Consider the following 22,653-nt stretch of genomic DNA (forward strand, 5'->3'; position numbering starts at 1 on the left):
CCCACCCCCCCCCCAAAAAAAAAAAACAAAAAAAAAAAAACCCACAGAAACTGGCTCGAGCTGGTTTGTAATGGTATGAATACTGCCCTGTACAGCACAGAAGCTTCCCCTCCATTGCTTGGGGTTTGCTTTCCCTTTGCAAAAAGTGCAGGGCCTGCAGACTGACTCTGGGAATAGATAAAAACAAACATCCAAAGAATCCGCCCACCAAATACCTGTTTATAGTTATGGTATGATGAAAATTAAAAGAAAGAGGGAGAATCCTTTCATCTGCGTTAGAATCAATTCCCAAAAACCTGAACTATGTTCTTTCAGTTCCAAGACGCTGGATTGCAATTTATAAAGTGGAGTTTAAAATTAAATCCCACATCACCCGTGGATCACAGTTTCAAGTAGCGATAGTGGATACTTGTATACACAGATTTGAAAGCGTTTCCATTTATTTCATTTTATCTGCACCTCGATGCTACCCACAAAAACAGTGACGAACTGAGCACCTTCTCTAGTCGGTTTATTGGACACTCGGTGTTGACAATTATCTATCGGCATTTTGGCAGTCACTTTGGAAAACAATCAAGACGAAGCTAACGATCGTGCGGTGACGCCTCAGAAAACACAGTAACAACAATCACTAACACTGCATCGCTAGGTTATAACCGGATGGTCACCGCTCACATTCCACCAGCAATAAAGGTCCAAAGCAACCACGGAATAACACCCGCCGCTGCTCCGGGTCCTTAAACCCAGTCACTAACTCGAGCAGCGCAGCGTCACGTTAAACGCAGGCGACTGAGGGAAGAGGCACGCTTTCCTTCACTTTAAACTTGATCTCTAGCAAAGCGTGCAGTCCGCAGTAGGACAGGCACATCACCTGCAGAGCGGCAGGCTCCCTCCCCGTGACGGAGTTGTTTGGACCGCGCGTTCAGCCGCGCTCTGCCTGCCGGCGTGCTTACATCTGAGCAGCCCGCGACGGCCTGTTCCGAGCGCGGCCCCGCGGCGCCGTTACATAAACAGCGATACCTTCCGCAAACAGCGCCGTAGACGCGCCGCCTCCTGTGGGTACGTGGCCGGGCACGGATAAAGCCCCTCCGGCCCGGGGTGCGAGCAGCGTGCCGAGAGCGGGGGACAAGGAGCGGCACGGCGGCGCCATTTACCCGCCCGCACCGTGCCGTCACCGACCCGCTCCCCGCGGCCTCCCGGCGGCACGGGGCTCAGGCGGGGCGCGGCGCCGCGGATGGACAGGGGGCGGCCGCCCTGAACGTTGTCGGCCGCCTCCTCACCGCGCCACGGCTGCGGCCCCGAAGTTTCGGTAACGCCTTTCTGCGAGCCTTTTTGTTTGTGTGTGCGCCCCTTCCCGCAGGTGTCCCGCGGCGCACACCGCCAGGTGCGGGAGGCCCCGCCGCCCGCCGCCCGGCTCCTCCCCGCTCCGCCCCGCGGCTGCGGGCCGGCCCAGGCAGGCCGCGGGGCAGCGTCGCGCTTCCAGCACCTTCTCCACCTATCCCCACGCCGCCCGCCGGCGCCTCCTCACGGAGGTGGCCCCAGACCCGCGCTCCGCTCCGCGCGGGCGGGCCGGGAGGCGGCGTGACGGAGCCTCGGCGGCGGCGCGGCTGTCGCGGGCAGAGCCGGGCGCATACCGCACCCCCCGCCCTACAGGCCTCCCGGCTGAACGACGGGCGGCGGCAGCCAATAGGGGCGCGGGCTCCGCGCTGGGGGGCGGGCAGACCCCGCCGGCGGGCCAGTGGGAACGGCGCTTCCTGAGCAGCGGCGGCGTCGGCGCGGGGAGGCGGCGGAGGGGGCCGTGGGCGGGGCCGGAGTTTGGGAAGCGGAGGGAATGGCTGTCACCGGTGAAGTCATGCTCGGCGCCTAGCCTCTCTCCGTCCCCGCTCCGCTGCTCGCCCAGAGGCAGCGGCGCGACACCCGGCGCGGCGCTCCGCCCGAGCGGAAGGTAAAGGCACCTCGCCCCGCGGGGCCCCGCGCCGTCAGCTCCGCACCGCCGCCCCGCGCGCTCCCGGAGCGCAGCCCCGGCCGCCCCCCGCCCGGTTCGCCCCGGTGTACGCCCCGGTGTACGCACGGCGAGCGCGGCGCGGGGAGAAGAAAGTTTGGATGCGGTGTCGGGGGAATAACCCCCGCGCGCACCGCCGGCAGCGGAATGGGACAGCGACCGCCCGCCAGCGGCGTTCGGCCGCGGTATTTTCGCTCCGTCCGCAGCGGGGACGGAGTCGGAGTAGGGAGCAGCGGCCGGGGCCGCCTGCCCCTTCCCCACCGCGGCTGCGTGGCTCGGGGAAGTTGGGGCGTCCTGCGGCTGAGCGCGGTGCAGGGCTGTCTCCGCAGCGCTGCTGGCATCGGGAGGCCGCGGGCTGGGCGCCTGTCACGGCGCGGGAGGGAGGGAGGGAGGGAAGGAGGCAGGGGAGGCAGGGAGGGCCGCGGCCCCGCGCGGGGCTTCCGCTGCCTCCGGTCCGTTCCCCGCGGGCACCGCGCCTGCCCGGCCCCCGCCCCGCAGAGCGACATACGCACACACACACACACACACACATACACACACACATACACACATACACACACACATACACACACACAACGTGCGCTCGCGGTTTGGCGATCGCCTTTCCAAGCGAAAAGCATTTTATTTCCGGTGTGCGCGGAAATTTTTTTTTTTTTTTTTAATTCGCTCAGTTTCCAGCCGCCTGCCCCAGCCGCCGGTACGGGACGCGGCGCCGTGCAGCGCCCTGCCGCGCCGGCGGAGCTCGGCACCTGGAAAAGTTCTCTCATAGCCGGGGCGGGGGCGGCGGCGGACGATCAGGAAGCGGCCCCCTTCGCGCACGGACGCGTTCGGTGGCGGTGACATGGTGGCGGGGGCGCAGGGCGGCGGGGCTCCGGGCCGGGCTCTGCCCTGAGGCGTGCCCCGGGGGGAGCCCGCCTGCCGCCGCGCCCCGCCGCGATACGGAGCCGCACGGCCCGGCCGGGAGGAGGGACGGAGCGTGGCCGCGTCTCCCTGCGCTCGGGAGCCTCTGGGCCGTGGCGAAAACTTTCCAAGAAGGCCGGAGGGGCGTGCGGGGCCCGGCGGGGTGCAGCCCGCCGCCGAGCCGAGGCCTACGTTCCTCGGCCGGGCCGGAAGCCGCGCGGCGCTGCCGAGGCGCTGCCCTGCCCCGCGCGGGCGGCGCGTAACGGTCCCGCGGACGCCGTCCGGGAGCCCACGAGCGGGGCCGGGCCCGACGGCGAAGAGCGGAGCGGACGGGCTTCGGGTTCTGACTGCTTCACCCCCCCACCCAAATTTGTCATGGTGGAATGGCAGTCTGTGCACAGCTGGGAAAGTTACGGTCCTTCACGCTGCAGCCGAAGTTACCGTTAAATGCTTTTTTTTTTTTTTTTTTTTAATTTTTTTTTTTAATTTTTTTAATTCCCCCCTCTCCTTCCCAATTTGCCTTCTGCGAAGCGCGCATCGTTATTAAGTAATTAGGCTCGTTCTGTGTCGGTTGTTGTGGCCGCGCGGTTCGCCTCGGCATCGGCTGTTGACGACACACAGCCTCGCCGAACTTCGGTGAACACCGCGTTTTTTTGTCTTTCCGCGAGTACTTTGGGTAAGTAAATAACCGAAGAAAGGGAACGGTAAAGCGCGATCGGTTTTTATCTGTCTATTTATTTATTTTTTTATTTTTATTTTTACCACTGGAAGTAGTGTGCGCGCTTTCTGCAAAAAAGTGACGTAGGACCTATGACACCGCCTTGTGCCATTTGCAATCTCTTTTGTTTTTGTTTCCAGTTTGTTCGTGTCATTTAACGTTACCCACAGCCTCTGTGGCCCAGGCAAACACACGTTTCCGAGCCGAGTTCCCTCAGTAGTGCACCAGTCCGAGGTGGGGCCGCCGCTGCCGTGTGAGCCGGGCATTGTTATGCAAATCGAGGCACACTTTCTCTTCGGGAGCCTAATTGCCCCCTTACTGTCTTTGACTTTGTTTCTTTTGTCCTTTTGTGATTCTATGCGAAAAATGATGTAGGAGAGTGGTAGCGGTGAAGACCGGGTTGTGTCAGCAATAGAAGGAAAGATCGAATAATGAGCGTTTTAAAATACATCCAGGGTTGGGTGTATCACACAGAATGCGTGGACGTGACAGAGGTGAGGTTAAAGCTTCATTAAATACAGCGTTTCTCTCATGAGTTGTTATGTCTCAGCTTCAGTATTGGTGTTTCTGTGGTGTTTCATAGAACATATGCGCCAGAAGAGTGTGTTCAAAGCAGTCTCAGATCTTTTCTTTTGTTCATTTCTGAAGTGGTCTGTGAGCATTTCTTGTGAAGTTTGAAAAACGCTTTGACCAACGCCTGAGGCTTGAAGTTGACAAGAGGAAAAAGTGCTCCAGCTAACACTCATATGAAATACATTCTTGACAAAGGTGTACATGAAATTAACATTTCTAGATATAATTTATCAGGTTTTGTTGAAGTTAAGGTCACAGTGTGCATGGTCTGCACTTCTTCCATCAGTGTTCATGGTCTGGACCATCAGCATTGCTGTGAAGTAGCAATCCTAAACTGAAAAAGACTTATTCTTTAAATGAATTTGGACATCTTTGCAGATTGCTTTTTGAAACGCCTTTTTTTTTTTTTTTTTTTTTTTTGGCGTGTGTGTTCTTTCTGTATGAAGTGTTTCTTGGACATGCACCTCTTTTGTATCAGTCTTATTTTTCAGTTGTTCAGTTGATCCTCCAGCGGGATGAGAAGAACAGTGTTATGACATAAAGACCGCTTGTTGTGAAAATGGCAGCAGAGAACAGCTTATGTCTTATTTGCAAGCTATAAAATAAGGAAGGATGATTTGGAGAAAGAAGCAAGGCTCTTGAAACACATCTCTGGTAGTTTGCTGGTGTAGCAGGATAAGAAGACTAAGACTGAAAATTGTTTTTATTTTTTCTAACACATTTAAAGTCTACTCTTCTTGTGGGTAAACGTTTTGCTCTGAGTGTGTCCCCATGTATTACTGCGGGGTTGCAGCACTTAGGTGAATCATTTAGAGCCAGGATCTTTAGGGCAAATGCTAAGAATGTTTCTTGTTATGAAAAAGATGCCTTTGCCTCATCTTTGTTGATACTTTATTTTAAACAACTCATAGTAAGAAACAGCTTTCTTCCTTCTTCCCCATCTAAATAGAGACCTGTAATTAATTCTTTTGCCTACCTCTAATTGTGGCTTTTGTTTTTCAGAGTCTGACATGAAGATGATGTTCACTAATCATCATTAATACTTGTAGAAAAGGTCACTGTATGGAAACTTAATCTGTAATCAATCAGTGCTGTCATGAGACAGTTTGCTGTGCCCTGGATGTACAATAGAACCTACGTGTGCAGCAGACATGGGCTTGATCTTGGGCATTGACAGATTTGTTTGTGGCGACCATGGCTGTGGGGTTAAAAGGCAGTTCCGTGAACTTCCAACTGTCGTGCCTGCCCTCCTTTTCTCTTGAAGGCTGTTGGCTTCTGTAGCAAATCCAATGGAAAGGGTCACGGCTGTGCTTTGGCCTCTTCATTGAAGTCTGGTGACATAGCTTAACCTAACTTCTATGAACTCTGACTTAGGATGACTTCTGTGGGGCTGGTTAGTATGTTCATCCCAGGCTGGTAGGTGGTCATTTCTTGGTGCTGTTTTAGTGCTCTGGGGGAATTTAGTCTGTGAGTTTAAGTAGTTTGTTTCTTTGTGGAAAACTGAAACAGCTACACAGTGGGAATAGGAATTTCTTCAACAGGATGCAGCCAGCCTCTGGTAGATGGCTAGACAATCAGCTAAGGCAGCATCCAGGGGTTTTTATCTCTGACTGAAGTATCTGGATAAGCAATTACATTGCAGTGTTTCAGATTCTGTAGTTTGTAGTCTGAACTACAAGTTACCTTCTAGAAGATTTTCAAGTTACAGTAAAGTTATGTATCTGAGTATGCAAAGGCAGAGTCTCTCAGCTGTTACTGTGTTTGTTTTCTCCCATGTCAACAGAATAATTCTGGTTTATTTTAGCTGAAGATGTGACTCTTCCGCTTTACTGATTTTACACTTTTTCATGTACACCTACTGTTTACTGATTGATTCTTTGATGAAACAACAGTAGTTAAGTGCTCATAAATGTCACTGCATAGTGTCCAGGGGTGTTGTAAAACACATAATGCTGATTTGCTTCTAAAAACTATGGGTTATTTATTTTAATTGTAACAAGCTACTGCTTTTGTGAATCATGTCTTAAACTCTGAACATTTACCTTTGATTACAGTTAGTGGGTGACGCAAATACCATGAGCCATTAGAAGTATCATTTCTGATTTTGCTTGGTAGTATTTTAAAGATAACACCAAGGTGTTATGCATTGTATCTCAGCTTTGCAGTGTAGGTTTTTTAAGCCAGCTTTGAAATGTGACTTGTTTTTGGAGATGTCTGAGAAGAAGTAGACTGTAATAGTTTTTCTGTGGAGTTATAGGGAGAGTACTTTGCAGCATCTGTGTAGCATGGATCCACGTTCCCCTCTTGTTGGATGAAACTGGCACAGTTTTCTTGCTTTTCACTGTCTGTCCAAAGCAGGGGATCTGGTTGAAAACAACTGAAACTCAGTTTAGGTTGAGTCAATCACAGACAGGCAGAAGTCGAATTGAATGGTAAGGGAAACAACTAGAAGAATTATAAATACTTACTGCTCCATCTGTTCCTAGATGCAGTGTAATCATTCTGTGCCAAAGCAGTCTATAACCTCTGGATCTTTCTGGTTGTCCAGCTGGTCTTGAATTCCTAAGTAGTGCTGGTGGCTTACTGCCCACTGTGGTTTAGTTTCAGATCCATGCCCTTGTTCACTTCAGGTTTGTGTCAGGTTTATAGCAAAGTGTGTATAATGTGCTTAGATGCTCTGTGTTCTGAAAGACTGAGTGAATGTATGATGAAAGAACTATATTTACAGAACTTTCTAGGTGTGAAAACATACACACTTACCTAACATTCCCTCTAAGCATACTCAAATTCTTTATAATGCAGATACTGTCCTAGATCATTTGTTCTAGAAAGAGTGGAGCAAAGGGCGTGAGTATCCCTCTTAAGTTCTTAATGTTGTGGCTCTTGTTGTATTTCCATTTCTCTAAGACTACCTTGACAGTGATGGATTTTTGTTTATCTGTCTGTACGCTGATTAGTACAGAAAAGGTGTGAGAAATTACCTGGGACCAGTAAGAAGTAGGATTCACAAACTGAATTAAAGCTGCTCTTGTTCTCTTAACAGGGGCTAAAGTAGTGAGGGGATTTTGTGTTCAGCTTATAGTCTGCCTAGACTTCAGTGTGTGTGTGTGTGTGTGTTGGGGGTGAGTGAGATGTCACACTTTGCTGTGCAAATGTGGGAGAAAAGAATCTGTCCTTTTTTAAAGGCTGCTCTGAGCGTAATGCCTCCTATTTTGTTATGTTGGCCTGGGACACCAGGAACTGATGTTGGTGGAATGGCAAAACCTTCCTGGCAATATTCCACTGCATTTTTTCTGCTGCGTGACAGATGGAAGTAGGGGGCAGTCTGACAAATATAGTGTCTAATATGAAAGTGTAGATGAAGTGAAAGTGTCACTGAATTCCTCCATGCAGAAAAAGATGGCAACCATTGACATTCATTGACTCTTGGAGAGCATTTGTGGAGACCAAACTGTGTGTGAGCACAGCGAGGCACTGGGTGGTGCATTTCAGCTGTGGTAACAGAAAAAATTCTCTATGCAAATTTATCTGGACCTACTGAACCAGGATGAGGCTGAAGGTGACAGTTTCCTGGATCTCATCATTACTGATGGCAAAATATGGTATCACCACCATGAGCTGGAGTCAAAACAGCAGACCATGGAGTGGGGGTGTGTGAATACCTCCTTGGAGAAAAAGTTCAAGATGCAGCTCCCAGTGAGTAAAGTGATGTGTGCTGTCTATTGGGATAGGAAAGGGCTGGTCCATCTGGATTTCCTGGAACCTAGATGAACTGTCAGTTCTGACTGCTATGTCACAACGCTGCCAAAGCTGAAGGCTTGAGCTTGCAGAGTGAGACTAGAGAAGAGGACACCTTTCTCTTGAAAATGATAACGCTGGTCTGTATACAAGTTTGAAGACTGTGAAGCACATTGTAGTGGTGACAGTAACAGTGAGTCATCTCTGCTGGTACCAATATTTGCAGGTGTGGCATGCAGGCTCTTGTTTGTCGCTGGAGAAAATGCATAGTTAATGGTGCTGACTGTGTCAATTTTGTCACTAATTTTGTAGCAGTTTGCTCTGCAAGGTACTGTGATTGTGTTGTTTGTTGTAATTTCTGTGCAGATAAATAGGAGGCATTACTTTCAGAGCAGGCTGTGTAATTGCAGTGTTCGCTAAAGGTAGGATGCAAATGAATTTAAGAAGTGATATGGGATTGCAGCTCTAAACCAGCTGTGTCTTTTTGGGAGTCACGTGAATTACTCTGCTTATATTGAAAATCTGAGGAAATTTAAAGATTGGACACTTGAGAAACTATTAGCGTGTAATACACAGGAGAGTCTGAACCAACAGCTACATCATCTGGGACAGTGAGATTTTTGTTTTGTTTTTCTCTGTAACTAGCAGGAGCTACTCATTAAAAAGGCAGTCAAAACAAATGAGTTAACTCTGGCTTTGCCAGAATGTTGATTTCATTTTGCTTATTTCAGCAAAGGCACCATAATTCACCCAACGTTATAACAAGGTTTTCAGGATAGAACTTGGCTATCGTTGGATCTGTTTTCTCTCTCTTTTTTTCTTCTTTTTTTTTTTTTTTTTTTTTTGTCAAGACTTTAATGAGACTTTTGTGAGGGCCTGGACAGATTAAATATCTACTTTCTACAGAATTTTAATGAGAATGGTGTTCCTGATTTGCGAATTTTTAATACAGTATCAATTTTAGTAATATAAACTAAACTATTTTTGAAACGTTTTAGTTCATAAATGTCTTATTTAGCAGTTCTACTCTAAGTAGAATTGGGCAGGCTATGTATAATGCATTCACATTAATGGTAGTGACCATTATTAAAAAAAAATTGGTTTTGTGCACCATTAATTACTTGCATTCACATTATGGTTTACATTATTGTATGTTCCCATTATATGGATTTTGTAAACAGTTACTATTTGCTTCCACATAAATATTTTCTTTGATTTATAAAAATTTCTTTAGACATATTCAAAATGATACAAAATTGAATGACTTTATCTGTTTTTAAAGGGGATGGATAGGGGACTTAATCTGGAGTTAGGAGTGTCAGGATTACTCTCTTGTTGTCATCGTTTTCCACATGTTGGGCACTTGCTATCCCATTCAAAATTACTCAGAATTTTCCAGATTTGCTTGCTGGAAAAACTTAGTGTATATGTAAATGACCTTCTAATTAGCAGTGCAGAGATCAGGGCCGGTTACTTTTTAGGCAAGTGACAAGTTTGCAATAGAGGTGAACAGAAGGGGAGATTTTGATATTTATTCTAATATATAGCTGTAAATGAAGTATTTTATGATATAGATTATTTTGGGATACTGTGAACTAATGGTAGCTTTGTATGAGTTGTGGTTCTGTACCCATTTGTTCGGATAGTGGAGTTGGTACTAGGTTCTGCTTTGTTGAATGTACTGAATTTGGCTATTACCGTACTGACTCGGCTTTGACAGGATCAGTATTATGTTTCGCAATGGAACCTGGCTCGTATAAAAGCTCTTTGTTTTGCAGAAATATCTGTTTTCCAGCCAAATTCCGGGCAATTCCAGGCATCTTGCAAGAAGCTATAGCATAGTGTTTGCAGCTGTGGACGTTTGATGATGCAATTCCTTCTGTGGCAATGTTGTAGGAATGTGAGGGACTCAAGCGTTTTGTTGTTACATTTTGTTTGAAGAGAGAAGCTTCAGTGGTATCACCTTGTTTTACCTTGCAAGCGTTTAAGGTCCTAAGGCAGCTTATTTCAGGTAAGGCTAGTTTATTTTAAATTAGTTAAGCAGCCATTGTTCTGATTTGTTGCCTTGAATCAGAGCAGAGTAGCAGCTAATGAAACTCAACTGGAGGGTATTATAAGTAAAAGCTAGTGAGTTGTTTTGATCCTGGCAGAACATGCAGATAACTACGGGTAAATAATTGGAAGTAGTCTAGATGTGATAGTATTTTATTTTCTCTACTGGACCCAGTAAGCAAAGACTCTTGCTTGTAAAAGAAAATAAAAAAAGAGTTCTGTAAACTTTGAATTCCCTAATTGCCATAATTAAACACAAATCTACTTTTCTTTCTGATGTGTCATGCAGATAGGCCTCTTTTCTGCTTTGGTAGAAATCTCAGGAGGCTACTTTGCTTGTCTTCAGTGTTTCTTAATTTGACTTCTGTGAGCCAGGGTGTTTGCAGTGTTACAACGTGGGTTTATGTAAGCAATGCCATAACAGGGTTACACCACTTCTGTTAGAAAGTAATTACTGCTAACCATGGCTTGTGTATAAACCCTGATGTGGGTGTTGAACAATCTTCTGTAACAACTTCTATAAGGAGAGAATATTGGTCAGGGAGCCCCGTAATGTATTATGGAAATACTGCAAATTAAAATGCTTTTTGCAAAGGCTTATTTTTCACTGTGCTGGATTTATTACTTTGATGCAGGTAACTATTAACTGTGTCTGGAATGAACTGAGAGAGCAAGCTAAGCCTGCTCAATGGTCAGCTACTGCTGAAAGTGGTGATCCTGCTTGCTTCTTTGTGCTAATGTTGGGATCCATCTGTTACTTTAGAAAGTCAATTTGGTAACCTAAAAAATCTGTAACTTGTTTTCTTATGCGGTGCTACTTTTCTGCTGTCTTAGTTACTCAGATAATGAGATAATTGTGATTCTTGTGATCAAACACAGGAAAGTGAGGCTTTGGGGAGGGGGGAGTACCAAGAAATATGGCTGGTCTTGTTGCCATCAACTGGCTATCAACTTTGTAAAAATATAGCAGTTATGTCACTGCGTTACAGTACTCTGACAATAGTAGACTAAAAGTTCTCAATGCTAGCCATTGATAAAAGTTCTCAGGAAGATAAAGGATGTTTCAAGCCTGTACCCTGCATCAATTTGTTCTTTTAAGAACATAGAAATAGAGAATAGTAGTAGTTGTTTGTCCAGCTTGTAAAAGCCTGCCATTTGTTCTCTGAGCCCTTACTGTTTTATAAGCCACTTGAGCTGCATTCTCCTGGCTTGTGACATCAGCAGAACCCCTCGAGTGAGTTCTAACTGTGTTCAAGCCAAAGTAATTCTCTTTTCTGTTGTGTGCTTTATTTGATACTGAGGTGGTATGTAGCGACAATCAGAAAATTCTTCAATATCTAACTAAAAAAAGTATTCAGAAGATAACGTTAGTAGTACTTCTAACACTTGTTTTGCTATATCCCCATGAATTTTATAAGAATTGCCATCACATGTTGAGTGTGTATTTCTGAACACACATATATCACAGAGTTGCACAGGTCTACTCTGTATTCAATAGTAGTGTACATGACCTTCTGTTATGTAATTTGATGACAGCAAGTCTGTTGAACTACAATTTTCTCTAGTAGATATATCACATAGCCTGGTAGCTTCTTTGTTCTTATACTGTGTCCAGAAATTGACTGAACTATCAGGAACTTCCTCCTTCTGATGGGCTTTTTGAAGGGTGATCACATTGATGTTCCATATTAAGAATCACTTAAGCATTTTCTGCTGGTGACCCCTTAGATGTGTGTATGTGATAATTGCTAGTACATTTTCTTTATTACATTTTCTTGAATGCTCTGATGTCATATGGAAAATGTCTTTGTTTTGTTTTTTTGTTAATAGAGCTATTCTGCTCACTGAAGAAGAGACAGAAAATAGATGTCCACGCCCACAGACCCTGGCGCCATGCCTCACCCTGGTCCTTCCCCTGGACCAGGACCTTCACCTGGACCGATTCTAGGACCTAGCCCAGGACCAGGGCCATCTCCTGGCTCAGTTCACAGCATGATGGGGCCAAGTCCTGGTCCACCCAGTGTCCCGCATCAAATGCCAGCAATGGGGCCTACTGACTATCCACAGGAAGGCATGCATCAAATGCATAAGGTAATAATTAATTCCAAGTGAAACTTTTATTCTTTGAAGTTCTCCCCAGTGAATAAAAACTCAACTTCTTCTGCGTTTAGGCCTGCATAACTGTTCACCTATCACCCGCTGAACTGCAACAACACTATTAGTTCTGTCTTTGTTGCTAAAGATGATGCATACGTGAGATTACATACAGCTTCTTTGCTCTTAATATGCTACTTTGAATTATATACTATGCTTTCCAGTACACTAGACCTTACTAAAGAAAATGTTGGAATTATAAGTATTAAAAACCTACAGTAGGTGATTCTAATCACCTTTTACTTTTCATCCTTATCTGTTTTGGAGGATCATACTGCTGTAAAATTTTTCTGGGTTCTTCTTTAGTTTTGCACAATTCAATTTGATTTAGTTATGATTTGATTTAATTTTGATATTTGTTTTAATACTTTTAACTCTCCATAGCTTGTGCCTACAAATTTGTTTAATTTTCTGTGTTAATGAAAACTTTGTGTTGAAATACTCTTACATAGACTCCTTCTTAGTAAGGAATTTTAGACTCCATGTTGTAGAGTGTGTGAATAATTGTATAGTAGCTGTTGTCGTACACTTAATGTTATACGTGTACTTGGACTGTTCTTAATGTCTTCTGCTTTGAGAAGATTTTTGCAGGAGCAGAATTTTCTGTTTGAGAACAATCTCCTTTGTACTGTCATTTTCATGTGTCTGTGAGTCACGTATTTGGAACTGCTGATCACTTAAACTTTACTGATTTTCTGCTTTTTGCTAACTTTTGTTGATGCTATGTGTTACTTTTACAAGCTGTTGTGGATTGACCCTTGCTGACTGACGGTGCTCACCTAAGCCATTCTCTGACTTCCTCAGCAAGACAGGGCAGGAAGGTGCAGAAGATACAGCGGGAAAGTTAGCAGATTGAGAAAAGGATAGGGAAATCACTCAGCAATGGCTGTTGCAGGCAAAACAGGCTAGTGGAATTGGTATCTGCAGGGCTGTTTCTCTCACATTTTCCTGTTCTTCTTTCTCACTGTTACTGTGCAGTGTTTTAGCCTTTCTCAAAATGATTATCACAGAGGTGCAACTGGGCCATATCTCAGCTTTGGCCAGCAGTGGGTTGCTTTTGGATCCAGCTGGAAACTGGCTTTCAGCTAGTGTGGGGCAGCTGCTGTGCTGTGTTTAAAGGCCACTTCTGCAGCTCCTTGCAACTGAGACCTTGCCATGCAAACATACATATTATGTAAGCAGATCAGTAAAGAAATTCAAATCAAAGTAATAATATAGTTTTAAAGTAATGTAAACATATCTTAATTTTCCTCATGAATTGACAACTTTGTGTGTCATTTTCACGTATGGATTAATTTTAATCATTAAAGTAGTTAAAATGTCTATTTAGTAGAGACATAACACTGCCAATGCGTGAAGAACTGTATCATTAAAATTTCTAATAACACCATGACAGCTGAAGTGAAGAAGGCTATGATCCAACTCCCTGTTTGTACTAAACTGCTGCAGTTGTAATCTCTGAGAAATTAATACTTTAAATAACTGTAAGTTTTGCATGCAGATCTTGAAGTCAGTTAGCAATTAGCCAGACTAGATTTCCTACTTTGAGTTGGTATTTTCTTGTTTTTGAGGTTGTTGGCTACCTAAGGTGCCATTATTCTGGTGAGTGCTCCAAACATGATAGATGGATGAGGTTTACATTCTTCAATTTTCTCAGTTCTTCCTTTATTAAGAGATTCTGTACCTGAAGAAAATAAGACCAACATCAGGAATTTGTAGTTCAGCAGTTTAATGTTTTGTACACTGTCTTCAACTGCTATATGCTGTGTTCATAGAATCATAGAATAACTTGGGTTGAAGGGGACTTAAAAGATCAAGATGTTCTTCAGATGTCTGATGTTATATCAGCATTAGAAGTAATCATTAAATTTCTTACAGGGATTGTGTGTGTGACAGAGAGAGACAGAGAGAAGCTGAGACTGTGCTACAAAAAAATGTTGAACTGATGCAGGTGGAAAGGAAACTTTTTTTTTTTTTCTTTTCAGTCTAGATCATTTTTTTTTAGCCTGTTTTCATGTACAACTTCAGAAACAGTTGTATTGAGACAACTAAGAGAGAAGTTCTGGGAAGGGTCTGTTCAAGAAATTCTGTGAAAATGTGCCTCTAGACTGTTTTGCAAATGCTGCTTGAATGACATTCCATGTAGTTAAAAAAAAAAATCTGGTCAGCCACTTGTAATTTTCAGTTTGACAAGGTACTTTTTTTTATGTCTGTTTAGCTTTATTTAAAGCTGTTTGGCCTTTATGTCGTGATCTAACATGGTGTTTTGGGTTGGCTTTTTTGTTTGTTTTTGTTTTGTTTATTTATTTAGTTAGTTTAAACTGGACAAGTAGAAGTGTAGTAAGAGTGGGAGAGTAAAAAAAAAGTTCCATTTATGCTATTACATGTTGGCTATACACTGTGCATATGCGGTGGGATTGTGCTTCTCACTTTCAGAATCCACCAAGAAGGCGGTAAAGTGCCTTGATTCTTTGTTAGATGTTTGACTAGCTTACAGACCATAGTGCATGAAAATGAAAATACTGAAAAAGTAGGTAAGTGACTGGTTAAGTAAGTTTTGATTCCTAAAGTTTGTTTACTTGGAAGCAGTTACTATTGGAGGATGGAGACTGTATATTCACATAACAGTCCCAAAAGACTTCCACGGGAAAATTTACAGTTGATTTACATAATAACGTAGTTTTGATAGAAACAGTAAGTTAATTATCATTCCTATTACTTGCTCAAGAAATGTTTAGACTACCAGTGAAATTGACAGGGAAGTTATTACAATTCCAGTTTTTATTGATGTGCATTTTGGATGCAAGAGAACACAGATTCAAGGAGAGATACTTAGAGATCTTCTGGGGCACTGTGACATGGGCAAACTGTAACAGCCTTGGATTTTATCATGAGTCGAAAAAATCAGAAGGTGGGAAAATACTAGGGCAAAGTATAGTTGCATGATTGCTTTGATTTTACTCTTCTAGGGAATTAACTGTTTCGGGCTTGTGAAACAAGGTTTCAGTAATGGTGCTGCTGTTACATAGGTTCAGGTCATCAGCTAAGTTTGTAACTATGTAGTGTTTCAAAGATGTTGTGAAAAATAACAATTTTTCAGGCAGTGTAGTCCTTATCTATTTGGATCTACATGTTTTCCCATGGACCATAGAGATACTTTTAGATTAAGCATATTCTTGAAAACACAAGTCTCATTGCATAACTTGACATCATTGAAACTAATTTTGTCTTGGAAGAAATTTATGCCACCTTCGTCTTTATTTTGGCTTTTTTAGTAAAGACAGATCCATCAGTTCTGCCTTTATAAATCTGCTTCTGATGAATTTCTCTTTTAGACTTTCACGGCATAGTTTCTGCAAACACAGCGAAGCAAATGCAATTTTGGTTAAACTTACCCTCCCCTCTGTCTGACTTGAAACATTTCAGTTTGTTCCAGGTTTTGTTTTGTTTTCAATTTCTTTTGGAAAAAAGATCTTTCTGTTCTTTTGGTCAGCTCTTCTTCCCACAGAACCATTCCTCCAGCTGGTATTTCTGTTTGTGGTCATGTGCCATTCCTGTTTGTTTTGCCTTAAATTCTTTTTGAAAGGAGAAGTGTGGGGATGTATTTGCTTTCTTCCTCATTGCTGCTTTTCATTAGTGCTCAAATGGTTTGTCCACCTCCTCCTGTGTGCTTGTATTTCTGATACCCATGGGTATGTATGTTGTGTACCATCTCAGTCTCTTTGAAGTTTCCAGTATCAACAGAGGCTGCACTACTGCTGTCCATTAATGCAGTGACAGTCATCCCTGCTGTCACACCAGAGGTGTGTACAGCCGAAGTCCTCTGTTAAAGAAATCAGATCTGGTTTCTTGAACAATATTTTTCTCCTCTTGGAGATCCTAAAGATTGAGTTATAGATATGTACTGTGGCACAATAGGAATGGTTCTGGCAGTATAAGAGTTTCTGTTTCTGTGATATCCAGCTCTCTAAGATGTGAACTAAGCATTCTCATCAGGGTTGGTTGCTTTTATAAACAGGGGAGAAGAGAGAGGAAGACATATTCTTTGCTTCAGAAAAGGGTGCTAGCTTTACATAGTCAGCACAGTTAGACTATTTTTCATGTGTTGATCTATCTCTACATTTCTGTTCCATGTCCCAAATTCATCTACTCAAAAAAATGTATCAGATTTTTTTTTTTTTTTTTTTTTTTTCTGACACAAGTTCTTTTCACAGATGTTTTTGTAATGGCATGATCAAACATTCTATTGAAACAAAACTCCTCTTTGCTTCTCTTCTTTTTTTGTAACTTTTTAAAATCCTAAGTTTCTGGTAAGGAAAAAATGATGGTGAAGTGCTTCAAAAATGCTGACTTAAACAAAAAGTGTTATTTTTTTTTAAAGATAATTTAAGTCTAGTAAAATTATTTTGATGGAAAATGTAGAATTTTATGAAGGATTTACAGATAAAATGTATAATTTTTTTTTTCCCCCATTTTCTATATAAAAAGGATAACCTATGATTAATTAATCCATATGCAACAAATTTCTCAAAGAGAAGAGATTTGTCTGTGTTCAACTAAATGTACCTTCCTAGACACTTTTTTGTTAGCAATGTGTACTTTAAGTTGGAATAAGTTTTTCTGACTTTTTTAAAAGAGACTTAATAGGTGTGCATTTGTGTTAAACAGACTGCAGTGTGTCTGTGTACAACAGGGCTTGCAATAACAGTATTTAGTTTGCTTGTGTGTATGTTTTGGAGTGGGGCAGTTTCTGTGTAAAGATAAGTGATGACAGCCTTTTCTTTCCTAGTACCAAGCCTTGCAAATACTCTGAAGTTGTCAGAGAGGAAGCAAAATCTCATTTCAGTTTAGTGGCCTTGTGTAATTTTTGTTCTCAGGTAGACCTCTTTAGTTTTCTTAAGGCACCTTTTTCTTCTGATACCACTTCTTGCCTTGTTTTCATGTTTGGAGTCTTACCGTTTCTATTAAGGAACGGTTTCCAGTGCCCTGCATGCCTCCAGCATGTTTTTCTGACCCCAAGCTGTTTTCTCTGCACCGTCTTTGGAAGACATTTGGCCCTGTTCTGCATACCAAGTACCATGGTAAATGCAGTTCTTGAGGAGCGAATATGGTATCAGGAACTATAGGGAGTGCAAGTATTTGAGTAGAACCTTGTCTACTCAAATTCCTTGATTGCCTTAACCTCTTCTTTGCAGGCAAAGCTGGGGAACCTCTAGCAATTATATCCTTGTGTTCAAAGAGAAAAAGTGTTGGGGGCATTCCAGTAGAGCCGAGACAGAAAGGGCAAAGTTTGGGCTAAAAATAGTTCAAGCCAAGCCACAGGCTGTACTTTAACAAGTTGGTGTATGTTACATCGCTTTGTAATATGAGACCAGTGCTGTTCATGTGCTTGTGTGTGGGCAGTTTGCCTCCCTGGCATTGCCAAACAGATCCTAAGGAGGAAGCAAGCAAACAAACAAACAAACAAAAAATTAAAAAAAGAAATGGAAATGAACAAGCAGTCCAGTGGTGCTTTGTGCTTTCCAAAATGTTTGATTTCAGGGGTAAATGTTTCAGTTGAATTTGTTTGAATGACAGTTAAGAAAAGTTTCTGTATTTTGTATTTATTTAAGTTTTGAGTTAAAGTCCTTTGGATTTTTATAGTGAACTTATACATTGTTTCTGTTTAAATACTTATTTTGTTTTCACAGTCCATGGATGGCTTGCATGAGAAAGGAATGGTTGAAGACGTTCATTGTGGCTCCATGAAGACTATGCGACCTCCTCACCCTGGGATGGGCCCGCCTCAGAGTCCAATGGACCAGCATAGCCAAGGTTCATACATACTACGCATGCTATACATTTGAGGCCACATTATGCTGCAGAGAGTCAGCAGTTCCATGGAATAGTATTCTAATTATTTTCCTTTGTCTTTACTTGGAAAAACTTATCTCCTATCAGGGAGCAACACACCTGGTCTGGAGTGTTTATTGGTTATGTATTGGAAAAAAGTAAAACGACATTTTCTTAAGGTTCAACACATAATTGGAGTAAGTCTGTGTCATGGTCTGTTACAAATATGTCTGTAGAATAGGTGTGGCTAAATGGAAATGCAATAGAATAGTATCTGTTTTATTCCATTGATGAAGGAATGGCAAGAGAGAAGAGTCCAAGCAAACCTGAAGAAATCTTTCATATCAGACTTCTTGCCAGTTATTTTTTTATGTTGAAAAATAGGAAAATCTTTTACCATGTTGCTGTTAATCTTTGTGTCCTTCAGCTTGTAGCGTGAAAGGACTTGCATTTTGTAAGCAGCTCAGTACGCTGGAGATTTAACTGGTAGCACCTGGCAGTACTAATTAGTTCAGTAGATGAGGCTATGGTGTATTGTATAGTTAACTGTGTTACTGTAACACCTGAAGAATCCCACCCGAAGTTTAAATTCTAATTTGATACACTAAGAGACTTGTTAGCTGTGTTTACACATTTGTTACAGAGAATAAGAAAATTACTGGAAGGCTAAAACAGATGCAGGTTAGCAAAATGATTTTACCTGGATTAATTTGTGGCTTTGCAGTTTACTGTGACCCTGATCCTAGTGGGTTCATCATCGGAGTCCCTGTCTTGGACCTTAAACACTTTGAAGTCTTTTTTTCCAATTACACTGTTTAGTATCAGTTAACTGCAAAACATACTCTACTGGGACAAATTCTCCATTGGTTAAAACATTTTCACTGACTTAGTAGCATGAAAGCATGATCACTTGAGAGCAAAATTTTACCTCACTTTGCATTCACATTCATTGTTTTGCTTGTAATGAACTTGTTCTTTAAAATGAGCAGAATGATTAGCCTGAAGGTGAAAAATGGATCCAAACATAGCCAGTTCAAATATACAATAATAAAAATTGCAAATGCCACAAATACAGAAAACTAAGTTGTTTTCTTTTCTTTGTTAGCTGAGATCAGACTTCTGGGTTGTGTTGTTCTGCAACAGATCATAGTGTTAGTAGCATCAGCGGCAGCTTACAGATTGCAGGTTCTTGCTGTCTTCATGCTGTACTTTAGCAATGGTTGCAAGGTAAATCAAGAACACTGGAGGTTCTCATCTAAGTAGGCTTTTTCAAGAAACAGTTTTTTAAAAAACCAAACCTCCAAAATGCTAGTATTTAAAATACTCTATGTTAATGAGGAGCTTTTCAGCTTTCTTTGCCTGTTTGCCATCTGTTTTTCTTCTTACATGATTGTTTTTTCATTCATGAAGTTGGTAGCTGTAGAAGTTCTTGCAGGTTATGTAGCAATATTATGTGCTGATCTAGTAACTTCTTCCTTTAATGTGTATTTCTGTGATAGAAAACCAAACTTCTTGATAGCCCTTCAACACATAGGATACTTTCAGTCTAATTAACTGGGCAGTTAGAGTTGTGTTTCTACAACCTCTGAGAAAATAGGATATTTAGTAAAAGAGACTTCAAAAAAAGAGAGAAGTAAAAGAGACCCTTCTCCCCATGAGTGCCCACACTAGGGGGAGTAATGTAAAGTCTTCCACAGATACATGGAGAGATGTGTAGTGACTCTTCTAATTTGGACAAAATCTTCAGTTATGTTTGGTATGTTCTTAGAAACCAAGATCTATGGTATAATATACACTTGGAGACTTTGGAGTAGTAGCTTGAGTTTGCATTAGTTGTATACGGTCTTAACAAAATGCAAATCAAGTAGAAATTACACATTATTGGTTCTAGGTTTTTTTTGTTTTGTTTTGTTTTTTCCTTTTTTTTCTTTTTTCTTTTTTCTTTCTTTTTTTTCCCATGGTTTATTGCTTGTAGGCCTGAAATCAAAGTAGGTGAATACATGTAATGATTACTGATATTTTCAAAAGTTCAGTGGAAAGTAGCTGAAAATGTTCAGAGCATTAGGGAATGGGTGCCTTTGGACTTCTGCAATTAGTTTAAAAACATAAGCAGAATAATTACATTTAATGGTTAGCCTAACACTGATTCTAGGTAAAATAAAGAGTTTTGTCTGTCTTTTAATTTCATGTGGCTTTCTGTGATGCAGGCTATCAGACAGCCTAATATACTTACAAAAGGTGCTTGGATTGTTACTGTCTGACAGCAATTTAAGAGAAGAATAGCACTGCATAAAATCAGGATAAGCTCTATTAAATATAATTACCTTGTTAAATGATAGATTGTAAAGCTCACTAACTAGAAGTTGATCATCCTATTAGGAATATTTCTAGTTCGTTTTATATGACTGTTTTTGGCTCAGTGCTATTGAGAGTATGTAGGCTCTCAAAAGTGATGCCTCTTATTTATTTGCATGGAAACTACAGCAGATATAAGTACATAATAATTTTATTTGATAGAGCAAACTCTTAGCTACAAAAAACTGTTTTTCAATATAGTCAGCACCATTAGCTGTGCATTTTTGTCAGCAATGAACAAGAGGATACATGCTGTGCTCATCAAAATCCGTACCAGCAGAGGTGACTCAGTGTTTCACAGCTGCTCTGACAGTTCCACTGTTAGAAAAATGTTGCCCGTGCATTCCATGTTTCACCATAGAAGATAGAAGATAGAAGATAAAGGAGGATAGAAGGCAGAAAGCACCAAGTCTGGGCTATGGTGTGGGTGTGGTAGGACAGCCTAGTGAAAACTGGTAGTGTGCTCCATGGTATTCAAACTGATATAGGGCCTGCATTACTGTGTTGCTAGAGAAAGGATGTCTTCCCTATCCTGACTGGAAGTTAGGGCTTTCACATTAGTCAGCATCATGATGCAGCCACCAGAGCTGAAGGTTTGTTCAGGTTCCATGAAATCTAGAAGCACCATCCCTTTCCTGTCCCAAAGACAACGCGCATCACTTTACCCACAGAAGACTGCATGCTGAACTTTTTTTTTTTTTTTTTGCTAATTCACACATCTGTACTCCATGGGCTGTTGTTTTGATTCTAGCTCATAGTGGGCTGCTGTTTTGATTCTAGCTCATAGTGGTGGCACCATGTCTCATCACTGCTAATGATGTGATCCAGGAAACCATCACCTTCAGCTTCATATTGGTTCAGTAGGTCATGACAAACTTCCACACAGTGTTCTTTCTTTTTCTGTCTGAGCATTTGTGGAACCCACCTGGTACAAACTTTGTGATATTCCAATGTTTACCATGCTTTGAAGCTGATATTCAGCTCTGTACACAGTCCTGTTTGTAATCTCCAGATTTGCATGGATAGATTGTTCCAGGTGCTTTTCATTTTGTGGTGTGACAGCTGTGTGTGGTCATCTGAAATGTGGCTTGTCTTCTGCATCCATTTTGCCACAGCTGGAACATACTGTCCACTGCCTCGCTCACATTCACTGTTTCTCTACAAGTGTTCAGCAAGTGCTTGTGAATGTCAGTGGATGCCTTTGCTTTTTTCTGCATGGAGGAGTTCAGTGACATGCTTTTGCTTCATCTGTACTTCTGTGTTGGATGCTATTATGTCAGACTGCCCTTCTGCTGCTACCTGTTGCATGGCAACAACATGTAATGGAATATTGGGGGGAAGGTTCTATCTCTTCTGCTGTACCATCAGCATCCACCTCTGGTATGGTGGGCCAACGTAATAAAATAGGAGGCATAACTTTTGGAGCACTTATATTTGTCAGTGATTAAGAAATAAATACAAAATCAGTGCTCATAGCTGTGTTCTGATGAGTTCTGATTGCTCTGGCAGAACTGAATGCATGTTCCTATATACAGCATTTGAAACCACAAGGTGGATTATAGTGCTTGCACACGAGCAAGAGTAAATTGGATGAAACGCTGTATCACATTACATTCTAATACCTGCAGTTAACAGGATGTTGAGAAGTATTTAAGGTAGTATCAAATGTTTGGAGTGTCTGTCATATGAAGAGAGGCTAAGTGAGCCCTCATATACTGAACAAAAGAAGCAACAAAGAGAGAGCCACATTCTTTGCTGTGATGTCCAGTGGCAGAACAGAAGGCATAATGCACAAACAGAAATATACAGAGTTCCACTGGAATATGAGACAATTTTTCACTGTAGGGGTGGCTGAACAGCTCCAGTGTTATCTGTAGAGACTGTCTAATACCTGTTCGTGGAGATAATCTCCAAACCCTTCTGGACATGCTGCTGGGCAGTTTAATGCATCTGACCCTGCTTGAGCAGGTGGTTGGGCTACATAATCTTGGAATGTCTCTTCCAGCGTTAATGATTCCACGTAATGGTATCTTGAGTAGAAAATACATAAAAGAATGATTTTGAAACTTGGAAAACTTACATTTTTGCTTAGAGAATGGTGAGCTGCCTGTGAGAGGGAATTAAAGGATGACTTGATCAATTTCCTCATTTCCAGATGTTAGAGTGGAATGCAATGGATGAACCGTATACCTTTAAAAGTACAGGCAATTTTGATATCTGCAAATTCACATTTTATGAATTTAGACTATATTAAAAATCTGCCTCTTACTTCAAAAAAATTATTAGCTTTTGGGACAAGGATTACCCAAATATTTGTGGTAGGCTTTTT

The 22,653-nt window shown here is 42.4% G+C and overlaps 1 protein-coding gene across 2 annotated transcripts in view; it reads left to right on the plus strand.

The window, feature by feature from the left end:
• The first annotated feature begins 1,779 nt into the window (after positions 1-1,779).
• Positions 1,780-22,653, plus strand: part of SMARCA2 (SWI/SNF related BAF chromatin remodeling complex subunit ATPase 2) — a 102,832-nt gene continuing 81,958 nt past the window's right edge. The window contains exons 1-3 of one of the 2 annotated variants that reach the window (XM_072360594.1): positions 1,780-1,945; positions 11,814-12,074; positions 17,828-17,951. In XM_072360594.1, the coding sequence (XP_072216695.1) occupies positions 11,850-12,074; positions 17,828-17,951 (349 nt within the window). In that variant the 5' untranslated portion in view covers positions 1,780-1,945; positions 11,814-11,849. Of the gene's footprint in view, positions 1,946-3,447; positions 3,579-11,813; positions 12,075-17,827; positions 17,952-22,653 lie in introns of those variants that run through there. The other variant, XM_072360593.1, reaches the window with a different exon arrangement.

Source organism: Excalfactoria chinensis, chromosome Z, assembly GCF_039878825.1.
Source record: "Excalfactoria chinensis isolate bCotChi1 chromosome Z, bCotChi1.hap2, whole genome shotgun sequence".
NCBI lineage: Eukaryota > Metazoa > Chordata > Aves > Galliformes > Phasianidae > Excalfactoria > Excalfactoria chinensis.